At 39.8% G+C, this 16,032-nt stretch overlaps 1 protein-coding gene across 2 annotated transcripts in view; it reads right to left on the bottom strand.

Moving 5' to 3' along the window:
• Nucleotides 1–16,032, bottom strand: part of NCKAP1L (NCK associated protein 1 like) — a 49,642-nt gene that overhangs the window by 29,531 nt on the left and 4,079 nt on the right. Inside the window, exons 4-13 of one of the 2 annotated variants that reach the window (XM_002823349.4) lie at nt 10,010–10,066; nt 9,394–9,536; nt 8,169–8,259; nt 7,943–8,080; nt 6,082–6,130; nt 5,829–5,985; nt 1,664–1,720; nt 966–1,062; nt 314–423; nt 18–150 (exon numbers count right to left, since the gene is read on the bottom strand). In XM_002823349.4, coding sequence (XP_002823395.1) covers nt 18–150; nt 314–423; nt 966–1,062; nt 1,664–1,720; nt 5,829–5,985; nt 6,082–6,130; nt 7,943–8,080; nt 8,169–8,259; nt 9,394–9,536; nt 10,010–10,066 — 1,032 coding nt within the window. The remainder of the gene's footprint in view (nt 1–17; nt 151–313; nt 424–965; nt 1,063–1,663; nt 1,721–5,828; nt 5,986–6,081; nt 6,131–7,942; nt 8,081–8,168; nt 8,260–9,393; nt 9,537–10,009; nt 10,067–16,032) is intronic. The other variant, XM_054528081.1, reaches the window with a different exon arrangement.

Below are 16,032 nucleotides of genomic sequence, written 5' to 3'. Positions count from 1 at the left end.
CAATTAAATATCATTACCTGAATGATGTCACTGAGCACAAGAGCATCAAATCTTGCCAAGTACTGAAGGTGGTATTGCTGTATCACTTTGATGTGTCTTCGGACCAGAGACCTAATCCCCTCCAACAAGAAAAGTAGCTCTGCAATGCTCCTATAAAGTTTAGGATGAGAACAGAGATGAATAAGACTAGAAATATGAACTGAGACAAACACAGTGATAATAGGGCAGAAATTGAGACCTCCTGAGGTCATCAGATGCCTCCCTGTCCCCAGTCCATCTAAGGACAAGGTTCTTAGCCATGTCAAGTACTAACGAGTCAGCATAGTCCTCAGGTGTCTTTGTCTTGGTGACATTCTCTGTGTGGCGAACCAGCCAGGTGACCTCATCACGAATGAAGGACAGAGCCATGAAAGCAAAAAGAGCCTATGGAGAGGGTAGAGACTATTAGAATTTTCAACTTTAAAAATGGATTTCAAAGCACAGAGAAAACTACCATGATAATATAGGTATGGATGTAATTGTGTAGCCACAACAGTGTGAATAATAAACATTCAGACTCACCAAAAAACCTCAACTATATAACACACAATCAGGCAGGTACACATGTTGACACTGGCTCACAATTAGTACCCTTCTCTCCCTATCAAATTAAGTTTCAGAAATATTTACTGGGCATTTATGTGGTTTGAAATAAAAAAAACAAGCTCTGTCTCCAATCAGTTCACACTCAAATAGAGGATAAGACAAGTATAAAAGCAACTATAATACACTGCATACTACGTATAGTGCCAAAAAAAGAGATACAAAAGGTTTTGGGATACTCCAAGAATGTTCAAGGGAATCAGCATATATACATACAAATGAATCACAAAAGACACAGAAAGGCAAAATCTCATGAATGCCATGTAGCTACACAGTCTCTCATCACTGGCCATCATCCCCCTCCCAACATTTCTTCCTCTTGCCTTGGGACCCAGTAGTCCCGGTTCATCAGCCAACACAGTCTCCAGCTCCTTCACTGCCATCCGCAGAAATTGCCGCCGTTGACAATGAAACTGGCCACTAAGGAAGAAAAGGGGAACATGACTATCACCTCTCCCACCCTTAAAAACCCTCCACAGGCAGCACAGAAGAAAGCTATATTTAGGAAGAGATATCAGGCAGAAGGAAGGTTCAATGCTCAAGTTAGACTTGGTTTAAAAAAGAAAAAAGGGCCAGGAGCGGTGGCTCTTGCCTGTAATTCCAGCACTTTGGGAGGCCGAGGTGGGCAGATCACCTGAGGTCAGGAGTTCGAGACCAGCATGGCCAACATGGCAAAACCCTGTCTCTACTAAAAATACAAAAATTAGCTGGGCATGGTGGTGGGTGCCTGTAATCCCAGCTACTCAGAAGGCTGAGGCAGGAGAATCGCTTGAACCCAGGAGGTGGAGTTTGCAGTGAGCCGAGATCATGCCATCGCACTCAGCATGGGCAACAGAGCGAGACTCCATCTCAAAAAAAAAAAAAAAAAAAAGAAAAGAAAAAAGAATTTATGGGGCAGCAGCAAGTTCTTGGGTTGAGGCAATAAAGCTGTACAGAAACTAAGGAAGGCTTAGGTGAGAACAAAAGTGAGAAGAAATTCCTATTCCATCCCCTCTCAGAGAGTGCATTCACCACCCTTTACCTGTTTGCAATTACATGTTCCTTGCTCTCCTTTATGTCTGCCACTCGCTTGCCATACCTGAGGATTGACACAAGCACAGTGGGGTTGACCATGCTACCCATTAGGGCCCTTGCCTCACCTTCCCAGTCCTCAGAGAGTCCAGCCTATACCCTGGTGGAAGCATGGGCAGCCCTCACAGGCAGGATCTTTCCAAACCCTGCTTCTCACCCTAGCCTACTAATAAAAGACTCACAGCTTAGAGATCATTCAACTCTACCTCATAATTTTACAGATACAGAAAATAATACCTAGGGAAGGGAAATGACTTGTCAAGGTCACATAGGGCTTTAATGGCAAAGCTGGGGCTAGACTTCTCTTCCTGTGCTCCTGCCTTGACTCCTTCAAATCAAGGCACTCTTCCAGGTTTGAGGGGGTTAAAGGGAGCAGTGTATAAATATAACACAGGCCCCGCTCTCAAGTAAAAGTAGTTACTCAATCTCTACCTTGGGTCCCATTCCTACCAACTTCCTTTTAGAATTTCACTTTATCAGTTATCTTTTTAATACTTTAATCTCTCCTTCTCCACTGGCTTATTCTCTTCTCCCAACAAACAAGTTCAAAGCCTCCCTTATTCTAAGAAGATCCTTGCTTGACCCTGACAATTCACCGAATTCTGCTTATTTTCCCACACCACCAAACTTCTCTAAAGAGACACCTATACTCTCTCTACTTCCTCACCTCTCACTGACCCTTGAATCCCACAAAGCCTTCAGCACTAAGCAACTGCTCTCTCTAAAGTCAATGTGAACTTTTGAATCACCAAATTAGAAGGCCTTTTCATTGTTTTTAATTTTCTGTAATATTTGATTCTCCTAACCACATCTCTTTTTTTCTACTAGTGACCCATGCTCAGAATCCCAGCATTACCTTAGACTCTTTCCTCTCTATGTTCCTTATATTTGTTTTCTGTTGTCCTGTATCACTATTGCCACCACATTATTGGGACTTCATCACCTCTCACTTCCCTTCTCCAAACCACTACTTTATTGAACTAGCACAAAATCAAAGAAGTTTGGCATTGGAAAGTATCTTAATTAAATCAAGATTCAACTTCACAGCAATCCTATTGGATAATTATTTTAATCTCTGCAGAGCACAATGGAAAGAGAAAAGATTCAGAGTCCAGAAACCTGGAATTGTGTCCTAATTTCACCTCTTATTAAGTGACACTGAGACTGAGCCTCCATTTTCTCATTTATAAAAAAAGATATTAATACTTATTCTTGAATTTTCATGAAGATAAATTAGATCATTTATGTCAAAGAACTCCCTAAACTATAAATCATACAAGTTAGTTGCTGCTCTCAGTGATGGAGAACTGAACACGCTTCGAACATCTCTTCCATTCCTTAGAAGCAGTAATCATTAGAAAGTTTTTTCATGCATATGCCCAAATCCACCTCCTGTAACTTCTAATTATTAATCTCAGATTTACTCTTTCTAACTCTGGCAATGGTTTTTGATGATAATACTTAGTTGTTGAGAGTGTGAGAAATCAGTATTCTTATAGGCTCTTGATAATAACTGGTTAGAGCACAATTTGGTAAGAGCTATTAAAATTTGAAATGTACATACCCTTTACTTCAGCAATTCCACTTCTAAGAATTTAGCCTATAGAAATATTCACAGATTCAAGGCCAGGCACGGTGGCTCATGCCTGTAATCCCAGAACTTTGGGAGGCTGAGATGGGTGGATCACCTGAGATCAGGAGTTTGCGACCAGCCTGGCCAACATGGTAAAACCCCGTCTCTATTAAAAATACAAAAAATTAGCGAGGGGTGGTCGTACATGCCTGTAATCCCAGCTACTCGGGAGGCTGAAACAGGAGAAGCACTTGAACCCAGGAGGTGGAGGTTACAGTGAACCAAGACGGCACCATTGCACTCCAGCCTGGGCAACAAGGGCAAAATTCAAGTCTCAAAAAAAAAAAAAAGAAAAGAAAAAAATATTCACAGATTCACAAAGATATATGTCTAAGAATGTTCATTATAGCATTGTTTATAATGATTTTTTAAAATGGAAACAGTTTAAATATCCATCAATAGAGGATTTTGTAAATAAATTATGTTGCAACCACGTAATGTAATATTATTCAACTGTTAAAAATAATAAGTTTCTATAGACTGATATTCAAAGATATTAAAAACATAGTAAGTTTTTTAAGCAAACCATAGAACATAATATAGAGTGTGGATCCATTGCTTTTTAAAAGTTACTTTCATAAGGTTGAAAATACATGTCACCTTTATGTGTTTATACACACACACACACACACACCTGGAGGATGCACATCAAACTATTCTGGGAGGTGATAGTGTAGTCAACTTCCACTTTGCACTTTTTACATTTCTGGATGTTTTATTTGCAACCAGAAAAAAAATTGGTATTTTGACCCTTTCCTTAAACCCACTCCTTCTCATTTTACCTCTCTCTATTCTTCCCTTTACAGTCAAACTTTGAAAGAGTTGTTTATTAAATTCCATATCTCTCACTTGCTCCTAAACTCACTGCAGCCCAGCTTTCAACTTCACCACTCAAGTTGTTCACAAGAAGGGCACTAAAACCATCTTTAGAGCCAAATCCAATGAACATTTTTTCAATTCTTATTTTATTTGATCTCTCAACATCATCTAACAGATCACTGGTCGTTCCTTCTAGGAATGCTTTCTTTGTTGGCTTCTCTTTTCCCTTTTCTTTTCAGTATCTCCCACTGATTTCTCTGGCCCCTAAATATCAACATACACAGAGGTTTATCCCATGCTGTTCTCACTCCACATGTGCTCCTGAGTAATCTCAACTACTCTCCTGGCTTTAATTACCAACTCGGCAATCTTTATCTGAATCCAGACCTCACTCCCAAGTTCCAGAACCATAAAATAGAAGGCCTAACACATCTGTCTTCAGTGTCCCACAGACATTTCAAAGTCAACCTGTTTAAAACTAACCACACAATCTTTCTCCCACAAACTTGCTTTTATCACATGCTCTCTTATCTTAAGGAATGCCAGATATCCACGCCAGAAACCTCGACATCATCAATTCCTCCTAATTTACTTAATTAATCTCTGCCTCTAGTTTTGCCCATCTAATTTCTTTTCTTCCATGCAGCCAGAATGATCTTTTCTAAAATGCAAATATGATCATGTCACTTCCCTGTCTGAAATCACTCAATAGTTCCCCATTCTCTTTGGAATGGATTCAAACTCCATAGCAAAGTATACAACATCCTAATTTACCTCTCCAAATTCATCTCTCAACATCTTCATTTTTATAACCCAGCTGCCCATGCACTGAACTACATGAACTTCTCAGAACTTGCCATGCTCTTCGTTGCCTCAAAAATCTTGATAGTTTCTCTGCCTAGAATATCTTTCTTTGCCTCAAGCAACTCCCCTACCTTTCTACCCAATGCGCAGGCACACACACACTCACAATTACTCACACATACACACACACACACACACACATACACACACTGTTCAACTGTTTAGCCTTTCAGATCTACCTGTCTCCAGGTTTTTCCAGATCCTGAGAGGCCAGTTTAAGTGTCCTTCTAAATGCTTCCACAGTACATTGTGTTTACACATTATAATCTCTTACTCTATCAAACAATTTGTTTATTTTCTACCAATTCATAGATCCCTTGAGAGCAGAAACTGTCTTTTTTTTTTCTTTAACAAGCACATAGCACTTACAATGTATCAGGAATTTTCTACCTGCTTTACAAATAATAACCCTTTTATTCTTCACAACAACCCTATGAGGTAGGCCATAGGGAGGTACTACTATTATCCACATTTTATAGATGAGGAAATTGAGGTAATGGCATGGGAAATTTGAGCAACTTGCCCAAGGCCACACAACTAGTGGTAGAGCCTGAATTCAAACCCAAGCAATCTGGTTTCAGAGTCTGTGCTCTTAACCTCCATGTTATCTTATTCATTATTGTATCCCTAAAACCCAGTGAAGCAGTTAGCTAATAGTAGGTATTTAATGTATACTTCTTCAATAGTTAGAATTAATCATTACCACCTGTATCTGGGAACACCTGTGGAGACTGAAAAAGGATGTTGGGAGGGGCTAAAAACTATTCAAGGAAGATCAGTTGGCTGTCGTGTTTCTCACCCTTTCAAACTGCTAAACAGGTCCTCGGTGACTTTGTGCACCTGCAGCACATCCTCACGGATAAGGGTGATGTACAGGGAGCCCTGCAGACACAGCTTCCACAGCTTCTGGCACTGGCTATTGGAGTTGAGGCACCCATGACAAAGAAGAAACCCAACTGTAGGTGGGAAAACAGTGCAGAGGAAGACTTTTAGAACTCTTTCTTCATGTAACATGCGCTTCATCCACTCCCATCTAATCCCACTAAACTTACTGATAATCCAGCGCTCCATTACTTCCACAGACAGATACTCACAGGCCATCTGTGAGAAGAGAAGCAAAGATGATCAGTTATTTAACTTGGCCTTCTTCTAAAGGAGAAAGGACAAGCTAGAATCTGAGTATCAAAACTAACTTTTGGCCAGGGGTGGTGGCTAACGCCTTTAATCCCAACACTTTGGGAGGCAGGGACAGGAGGATAGCTTGAGGCCAGGAGTTCAAGACCAGCCTGGGCAACACAGTGTGACCTTGTCTCTACAAAAAATTTAAAAATTAGCCAGACATGACGGTGTGCACCTGTAGTCCTAGGTACTCAGGGGAAGGAGATAGGAGGATCTCTTGAACCCAGGAGGTCAAGGCTGCAGTGAGCTGTGATTGTACCACTGCACTCCAGCCTAGGCAACAGAGCAAAACCCTGTCTCTAAATGTTTTTTAAAAACTAACTTATTTTACCAGACTAGTTTAGGGCACATTGATAAACCAACAGCAGGGAAGCCTGCCAATAATGGAGGTGATGAGGCACTGGAAGTGGAGTGAGGGAAAAACAATACAGTTGAGAAAAGAAAGAGGAACTTGGGCTGGAAGTCAGAACAAGCAAAAGGTTTAACATAACTTCTCTTCAACAGTTCAGATATTTTTAATAACAATAAAATGAGGAGAGCAAGACTCAAAAACCTTCCCATGATTTCTCCCTGTGATGGTTAATCCTTTGGATTCTTTTACCACTTAAAGTGTAAATCACTCATTTGGCACTTATCACTAATCATGTACCATCAGTTGTATTTTTATGACTACATGGAATATATTCCCTACCAGACTATAAGTTCTTTGAGGGAAGGACTTTGAGCCCACAGTCATCAAACAGAAACATTTATTAATTAATTGATTCCTGGCCAGGCACAGTGGCTCACACATGTAATCCCAGCACTTTGGGAGGCCGAGGCAGGAGGATCACTTGAGCCCAGGAGTTCAAGACCAGCCTGGGCAACATAGTGATACCTCATCTCTACAAAAACATAAACAGGCTGAGCGCGGTGGCTCACGCCTGTAATCCCAGCACTTTGGGAGGCCAAGGCACACAGATCACTTGAGGTCAGGAGTTCAAGACCAGCCTGGCCAACATGGTGAAACCCTGTCTCTACTAAAGATACCAAAAATATATATATATATTACCCAGGTATGGCAGCACGTGCCTGTAGTCCCAGCTACTTGGGAGGCTGAGGCAGAAGAATTGCTTGAACCAGGATGGGGAGGTTGCAGTGAGCCAAGATCGTGCCACTGCACTCCAGCCTGGGCAACAGAGTGAGACTCTGTCTCAAAAATTAAAATTAAAATTAAATAAACAAAATTAGCCAATCATGGTGGCACACACACCTGTAGTCCCAGCTACTCAGGAGGCTGAAGTGGGAGGATCACTTGAGCCCAGGAAGTGGAGGCTGCAGTAAGTAGTGATCATGCCAGTGTACTCCAGCCTGGGTGACAGAGTAAGACACTGTCTCAAAAAAATAAAAATAAGTTAATTGATTCCTAAAATCAAGTTGCTGCTAGGCTTAATAGGTGCCTAATGACTCTGTTTCATCCATTCATTCATTCATTCTATGAATATTTACTAAATTCCTTCTATGCACAGGCTAACTGCTTATAGATCACTTTTGTTAAACCACTAACCCTGATCCAAACAAAAGCTCCAAACCAACCATGATTTTTTAGCTACAAGTGCTTAACTTAGAGGCATACCCTAGAAGAAGACTAAAGCATTCTTTAGTACTGATATTTCCTGAAAGAAGCACCCTCTACAGAGATGATGGCCTTGGCAAAGAGAATGCTTCCACTAACAAAAGGAAAAGGGCACTCACTGTATCTGAATTAGCAGGGTTAATCATGGCTGGGGGGTTGCTGATGAGGCTTAGAAGTTGGGCACTGCGCCACTGCTCAGCCCCCTGGTTCCTTCGGACAAAGAGGAAATGCAAAGAGAGGAGGGCTCCACTCACAGCCTGTGGGGAAAAGCAAATGAAACCTTAGCGGCAAACATGAGGACAATATACTTCTGCCTGAGGAATTCTCCACTGTCAGGGAACTTGCCTTTGTGTGAGGCCCAAACTCTTCTGTCAGCTTCTTCAGAGGGTGGTCATACTCCAAGACCATCTGACCCAGACGGGCAAAACTGGGGTCACTAAAAGAAAGCAGAGGAGTGGGGTTACAGCCCTCCCTTACCCATGACTTGGACCCTTATGTTTGCATATAAGACAAAGATATGTGCATAGGCTGGCACTCCCCACCACCTCCAAAGATATACATACTACACTGTAAATTACATATAAAGATACCCCACTCCAGGCTCAGGTTACTAAGCTATGGCTAAATAGAACCATTTCATTTTGAGCAGGTCCATGAAATTTTCTTCCTTATAAGCACCAAAAATAGGGTTGGACACATGATAGGTACTCTATAATCTGTTAATTAGTTCAAAATCAAGTAATATGCCTAGATCCAAATCGTTATACAACCCGAAAGGATATATAAATATTCAAAGCTAACAGGTAAGGCATGTGTCTGGGTATCCACGTAGGTACGTGGGAATACACATCATCATAGAACAATGTGCCACAACCACTCTGATCCTTCTAGTCTTCATTTTTTCAGCCCTTTAATACTTACATTTGCACAATGGATGGGGACAGAACTGCAGACAATTCAAAATCCATTTATATTTGGCTTCAAATGTATTATCATGCATTAGTTACCTCTAATGGATTTACCTTACTAATATTATTCCTACCAACACTAAAAAGAATTTTCTTTGCCTTTTGTAATAACCTGAAAATCAGAGTAGAAGCCAGCCCAGGATTAAAAATTGTTCAGAGATGATGCAAATTGAATAATCCACTAGCAGATATTCAAGGGTTAGCCACAGTTGTCTCTCCTTATAGCAGGGAGATTGGTTCCAAGAGTCCCACGTGTGTCAATATCCCGTGTATACTGAAGTCTGGCAGTCAGTCCTGCGGAACCCACATCATTTAAAAAGTCAGCCCTCTGTATATGTGGATTTCACATCCCATGAACACTGCATTTTCAATCCATGTTTCGTTGAAAAAAATCTATGTATAAAGTGGACCTGCGTAGTTCAAACCCGTGTTGTTTCAGAGTCAACTGAATATGTAAAAGTGTACCTTATTTTGCCTGGGTCAATGTAGATTATAGGTTCTCATATAAGAAATCATGGCATCAATTTCCTTTGCACGAGGGACTCTCTACATCATAGCACCATGTATGAGACTCTTCATATAATACTCTCGCCTTAACTCACCCATGCCCATGCAGCATCTCATGGGCACAATTGTACATGCCAATGAGTATCCGTCGATCTTCAATTCGTGACAGAAGTAAAATGACTGAGGTGTAAGTCACAATCAAGTCCAGGTAACTCCGAGTGAAATCAAAGTTGAGATTCTACAAGGAAAATACACAGGAACCCAAGGACAGCATGGCCAATTAACCTGGATCTCCTTCTTTCCCCAACCACTCTGGACAGTGCTCAATAGATTCCGAGTGAATCTATTTAGAAGTAGGACAGGATTGAAAAGAAGAATAAGAAAATTGGAACAAAATCAGGGGCTAAAAGTGAGCTCAAGACACAAGGAGCCCAGGAAATAAGGTAGCTTTTAGGAGATGGAAAAGGTGAAGAAGATTTTTATGTAATTTTTTAATTAATTAAATCACATTGCTGATCTGCTTAACATGTAAATATATTTTCACTTCAGCACTTTTTACAAAACAATTATAGTAGTCCTGAGAAGGAATAAATGAAATAGCCATCCTTCCAGTCCCTTCCCACCCCATCCTGTGACTAGACCTAGACCTCCCAACCTAGACCTGGCCTTTTCTTTGACTCTACCATAGAAGAGAATTGCAAAGGATCTTACGATATCAAAATGGCACTGGCAGGCATCAATGGTGTTGAGAAGTTCATATACATGATCCTGGGGGTGGAAGTGAAGACAAGAATTAATAAAAAAACAAAGAGAAGGTGACGTACTACCAGAACTTGAGGGAAAGGGACCTCTCCCTTAGAGGTCCTAGAAAGCCACCAAGTAACAGAGAAAAGTCACTGTCAAAAAGAGGGAGGAAGTTCCTCCTCAGTAAGCCACCAGTGGGCCCCTATCAGCTACACTGCCAAATGCCTACATTTCCACAGGCACAAGTCTCTATTATATTACACACACTTTTCCTGAGCTTATCATCCCTGTGCCCCAATCCTCCAAATTAAAAAAGGTTGTAAACTGTAGATTATCTAATAGGTAGCTTCAAAAATGCCAAAAATCAAACCATTTGTATTGACAAACCACAAAGAAAGTCTGTTCCTGGATTCTATCTCCTGTTCTCAGGAGTTAATCATTAACAAATGGGAATACTATCCAATTTTCCATGAGTTTCTATTTACTGACAGTTCACTATGTGTGAGGTATTTACCAAGTAATTTGCATATACTTCATTTAACTCTCATTCTAGTATGATAGGGATTCTTTTCCTTTTCACACATAATTTTACCTAAATGAATATGCACTTTTATTGCAGACACTTCTTTCCCCCAACATCAGCACCCACCCTCCATCCTGCAGAACGCCCAGGTAAACCACTTTAACAACCTGATATTATTTTTCTTATAATATTTTCTTACTTTTCTCCCTATTTGTATAATACTATTAGATTATAAAAGGAAAAGGGAGAGAGAGAAACAGGTTTTTTGGTCATTATTTGTGTTATAAAATTGAGATAATATTATTCCCGGCTTGTAATTTTGCTTTGCTCATTCACTCCCACTTGCCAAAAGTCCTCAGAGTCATCTCCTAGAGCATGAATGCATTCTTTTTCATAGCTGCATAATAGCCCATGGTATACCACAATTCATTCAGCCTTTCTTCCACTGATTCATTTTGTTCCTAGTTCCTAGCCTTATCCACTGAATATTGGTACTTTCATTTCTAAAAAAGTAAAATTGATAGATTAAGGAATATATATATATATATATATATATATATAGATATATATATATATAGATATATACATTTTTTAATATGTTGCCAAAAGATTTGAACAGGCACTTAATACCATAAAAAAAATATGATGCCAAGCATGGTGGTTCACAACTGTAATCTCAGCATTTTGGAAGGCTGAGGTGGGAGGATCACTTGAGGCCAGGAGTTCAAGAGAGCCTGGCCAACATGACAAAACCCCATCTCTGCTAAAAATAAAAAAAAATTAGCTGGGTGTGGTGGCACATGCCTGTAATCACAGCCACTCAAGAGGCTGAGGCACGAGAATTGTTTGAGCCTGGGAGGCAGAGGTTGCAGTAAGCTGAGAGGCGGAGGTTGCAGTGAGCTGAGATCATCCCACTGCACTCCAGCCTGGGTGACAGAGCAAGACTCTGTCTCAAAAAAAAAATATATATATATATATATATATTTATAATAAGCACATGAAAAGATGCTGAATGATATTAGCCATCAGGGAAATGCAAATTTAAACCACAATAAGATACCATGACACACCCACTGGAATAACTAAAATGTAAGTCTAATAATAGCAAGTGCTGATGAGAATATAGAGAAATTGAAGCTCTCATATATTACTGGTGGGAGGATAAAATGGAACAACTCTGAAAAAAGGTTTGGCGGTTTCTTATAAAATTAAATATACTCTTACCATATGATTCAGCAATCCAACTTCTAGATTTACCCAAGTGAAATGAAAAATATGTCCCCACAAAGATTTGTACTTGAAAATTTGTAGCAACTTACGCATAATGGCCAAAAACTAGAAACAACTCAAATGTCTATCAACAGGTAAATGGATAAATAAATTGTACCCATAAAATGGAATAGTTCTCAGCAAAATGGGGGACTGAGGCCGGGCGTTGTGGCTCCCGCCTGTAATCCCAGCACTTTGGGAGGCCCAGGTGGGCAGATCACCTGAGGTCAGGAGTTTGAGACCAGCCTGACCAACGTGGAGAAACCCCGCCTCTACTAAAAATACAAAATTAGCCGGGTGTGGTGGCGCATTCCTGTAATCCCAGCTACTTGGGAGGCTGAGGCAGGGGACTCCCTTCAACCCAGGAGGCGGAGATTGCTGTGAGCCAAGATCACACCATTGCACTCCAGCCTGGGCAAAAAGAGTGAAACTCCATCTCAAAAAAAGTAGGGGGCGGGGGAACTGAATCACTGATACATGCAACAACATAGATCAGTCTCAGAAACATGATGCTGAGTGAGAGGAGCCAGACACAAAAGAAGACATGCTGTGTAGATTCCATTTATTTGAACTGCTAGAAAAGAAAAATCTGTTCTAGAAAGTAGATCAGTGGTTGCCTGGAGCCAGGAGTGAAGCGTAGGGATTGGCTGAAGGAAAAAAAAAAAGGCACAAGGAAACTTTGGGGTGATGGAAATATTCAATACTTTGTAGTGGTGGTTACACAGGCATATACATTTGTCAAAATTTATTAAAATGTGTAGGAAAAGTGCTTCTTACTTATCTTCCAAAAAAAGGCTGTGTCTAAATTAACAGATAAGGAAACCAAGGCCAAGAGCAGTTAAGAAACTTGCCTAAGATCATAGAGCTAGTAAGGAATGGTACTAGAACTTGAACCCAGAGATTTGATTTTCCCTGTATGCTACATGACCTCTGTCTAGGTCTATACTTCCTCATTTGCTAGGAATGCCTTTCTACAACTCCAGCCTACACCCAAATTCCAGTGGAATATAGCTGAAATTCACATTCAGCCACTCACGCAACCAGTGTCACTATGCAGGTCTTATTCTCTACAGACAAGAATCAGAAGGGAACAGAAGTAATATGTATTGGTCTATTGCCTTACTATATGCTAAACACCAAGCTAGATGTTGTCCGTGCATTATCTCATTTAATTCTCACAGACGCCTCACATAGTAAATCTTATTTCCCCATTTTATAGATAAGGAAACTGGAATTCAAAAAGTTTCTTATCTAAAGTCATACAGTTTGTAAGTGGTAAAGCTGAGATTTGAAACCAAGTCTGTCTAATTCAGGGCCTACTTAACAGTGCATCATACTTCAATGTCCCTATTTCCCCTCCTTTCCTAAACACGCCATACCAAACACCTTGGGCTCAGAACTTTATTTACCACTGCAGCAACCAGAAGGTGTTCTAAAATCTCCTTTGCCCTTCAACTTTTCTCAGTAAGAGACTTTTTTTTATGTGCTTCCAGCATTCTTCCCACTGCCTCCACCAGCGCCTACCATCTTGCTAACCACTACTCTCAATTCCACAGTGGATACTCTCTGACCTGACCCTCGTTCATACATTACAGTCCTTCTTGTCCTCGCTTCTCTCTTCACTATGTGATCTACTGAATATCCTGGATTTGCTTCCTAGGGTAGGCACAGAACACGTTATTCTTGTATCATCTGAAAAAATACTATAATACCACCACAAGCTTGGGTTGCTCAAGGGCTAAAATTTGCATTATTTCTTGAATACATAAATAATACATGTTTATTGTAGAAAAAACTAGAAAATACCAACAAGTGTAATTTTAACTAGTTTTTTTAAACTATAATTCCACTGATCAGAAATTCCAATCTTCTTTATATGCATATTTACCTATGTAAATATACATTTTAGGGACATCTTACATTTTACATCTATCTTAAACTGTCTTACTGCAATTTGCTTTTACATTAAACAACATATGATGATCATTTTCTATACCAATTAATATAAAAAATACATTATTGTCTGGGTGCAGTGGCTCATGCCTGTAATCCCAGCACTTTGGGAGGCCGAGGCAGGTGGATCATTTGAGGTCAGGAGTTCGAGGCCAGCTTGGCCAACATAGTGAAACCGCCATCTCTACTAAAAATACAAAAATTAACCAGGCGTGGTGGCATGTGCCTGTAATCCCAGCTACTCAGGAGGCTGAGGCAGGAGACTCGCTTCAACCCAAAGGCAGAGGCAGCAGTGAGCCGAAATCGCGCCACTGTACTCCAGCCTGGGCAACACAGTGAGACTCCACCTCAAAAAAAAAGAAAAGAAAAGAAAAGAAAAAATATATATATGTATATATATATATATGTATACTTTACCAGCTACAGAATATTCATTTGTGGGCACATACTCTGAACTTTTAACCAAACCTTTATTTATTGGATATATCAATTATCACATTGTAACTATCATAAATAATGCAATGGAATATATTCTTATACATATGTCTTTGCATTTGTTTCCTTTTTTTATTTCCCCATGAAAAAATTCTGTTTCCTTATGACAAATTTCTAAAGGTAAAATTACTACATTAATTTTTTAAATTTTAATAATACCTTATCAATTTTTCTTTCAAAAACATCATATTAATTTTTATTTTTTATGTTTATAAAAATAATACATGCTCGTTATTTAAAATTCATATAAAATATCATCCACATAGTATTGCTCCCAAAAACTAGTAACAATAAGACAAATTCAAATTGAAGGATATTCTCAAAAATAACTAGCCCAGACTCTTCAAAAATGTCAGTGTCATACAAGACAAAGACTGGAAATCATTCCAGATTAAAGACGAAGGAGACATAACTAAATCCAATGTATTACCCTTGAGACAACTGGAGAAATGTGAATATGGGCTGTATATTAATTTGGGTGGGGTTTTGTTCCCTTTTTTTTTTTTTTTTTTGAGACAAAGTCTCACCGTGTCACCCAGGCTGGAGTACAGTGGCCGGTGGCACAATCATGGCTAACTACAGCCTTGACTTCCCAGGTTCAAGTGATCCTCCTGCCTCAGCCTCCTAAGCAGCTGGGACTACAGGCACTCACTACCACGCCCAGCTAATTTTTTTTTATGTTTTGGTGTAGATGGGGTTTCACCATTTTGCCCAGGCTGATCTCAAACTCCTGGGCTCAAGCGATACATCCCCCTCAGCCTCCCAAAGTGTTGGGATTACAGGCGTGAGCCACAGCACCCAGCCATAATGTTATATTTCCTGAGTATGATAATTATATTAGGGTTGGGTAAGAAAATATTCTTGCTCTTAGCAAATGTATGCTTAAGTATTTGGGAAAGGAAATGTCATGATGTATGAGGCTAACTCAAACAGTTCATTAAAAAATAGAGACGGATAAGAAAATGTGGCAAAATACTAACAATTAGGAGATCCAGGAGAAGAGTATGACAATATTCATTGTACTATACTAGAAATTTTACAGTAGGTTTGTAATAAAGTATTGTGGAAAAATACTTGAAATTTTTAAAGCTCAAATAATGCAAAGATATATAGTTTTATACAGGTTGAGCTTTCCTAACCCGAAAATCCAAAATGCTCCAAAATCTGAAACCTGTTGAGCACCAACATGACACTCAAAGGAAATGCTCATTGAAACATTTCAAATTTCAGACTTTCAGATTAGGGATGCTCAACTGCCTAATGCAAATATTCTGAAATCTGCAAACATATGAAATTCAAAACACTTCTGGTCTCAAGAATTTTCCATAAGGAATACTCAACCTGTATAGAGAACTCCTAAGTCTCAACACACACACAAAATCCAATTCAAAAATGGTCAAAGAATGAAACAGACATTTCTTCAAAGAAGATATATAAATGGCCAATAAGCCTACAAAAAATGCTCATTATCACTAATCATTAGCAAAAATGCAAATAAAAACTTAGAGGACATAATACCTCACACCCATTGGGATGGCTACTCTCAAAAAAACGAAATAACAATTGTTGGCGAGGATGTGGAGGAATTATAGCCCTTATGCACTGTTGGTGAGAATGTAAAACAGTACACCACCGTGGAAAACAGTATAGCAGTTCCTCAAAAAGTTAAAAATAGGCCGGCACAGTCCAGCTTTTGGGAGGCCGAGGTGGGTGGATAGCTTGAGCCCAGGAGTTTGAGACCACCCTGGCC

This window comes from Pongo abelii, chromosome 10 (assembly GCF_028885655.2).
Source record: "Pongo abelii isolate AG06213 chromosome 10, NHGRI_mPonAbe1-v2.0_pri, whole genome shotgun sequence".
Taxonomy (NCBI): domain Eukaryota; kingdom Metazoa; phylum Chordata; class Mammalia; order Primates; family Hominidae; genus Pongo; species Pongo abelii.
Note: the sequence above shows the minus strand (reverse complement) of the source record. Positions and strands in the feature narration are given on the sequence as shown.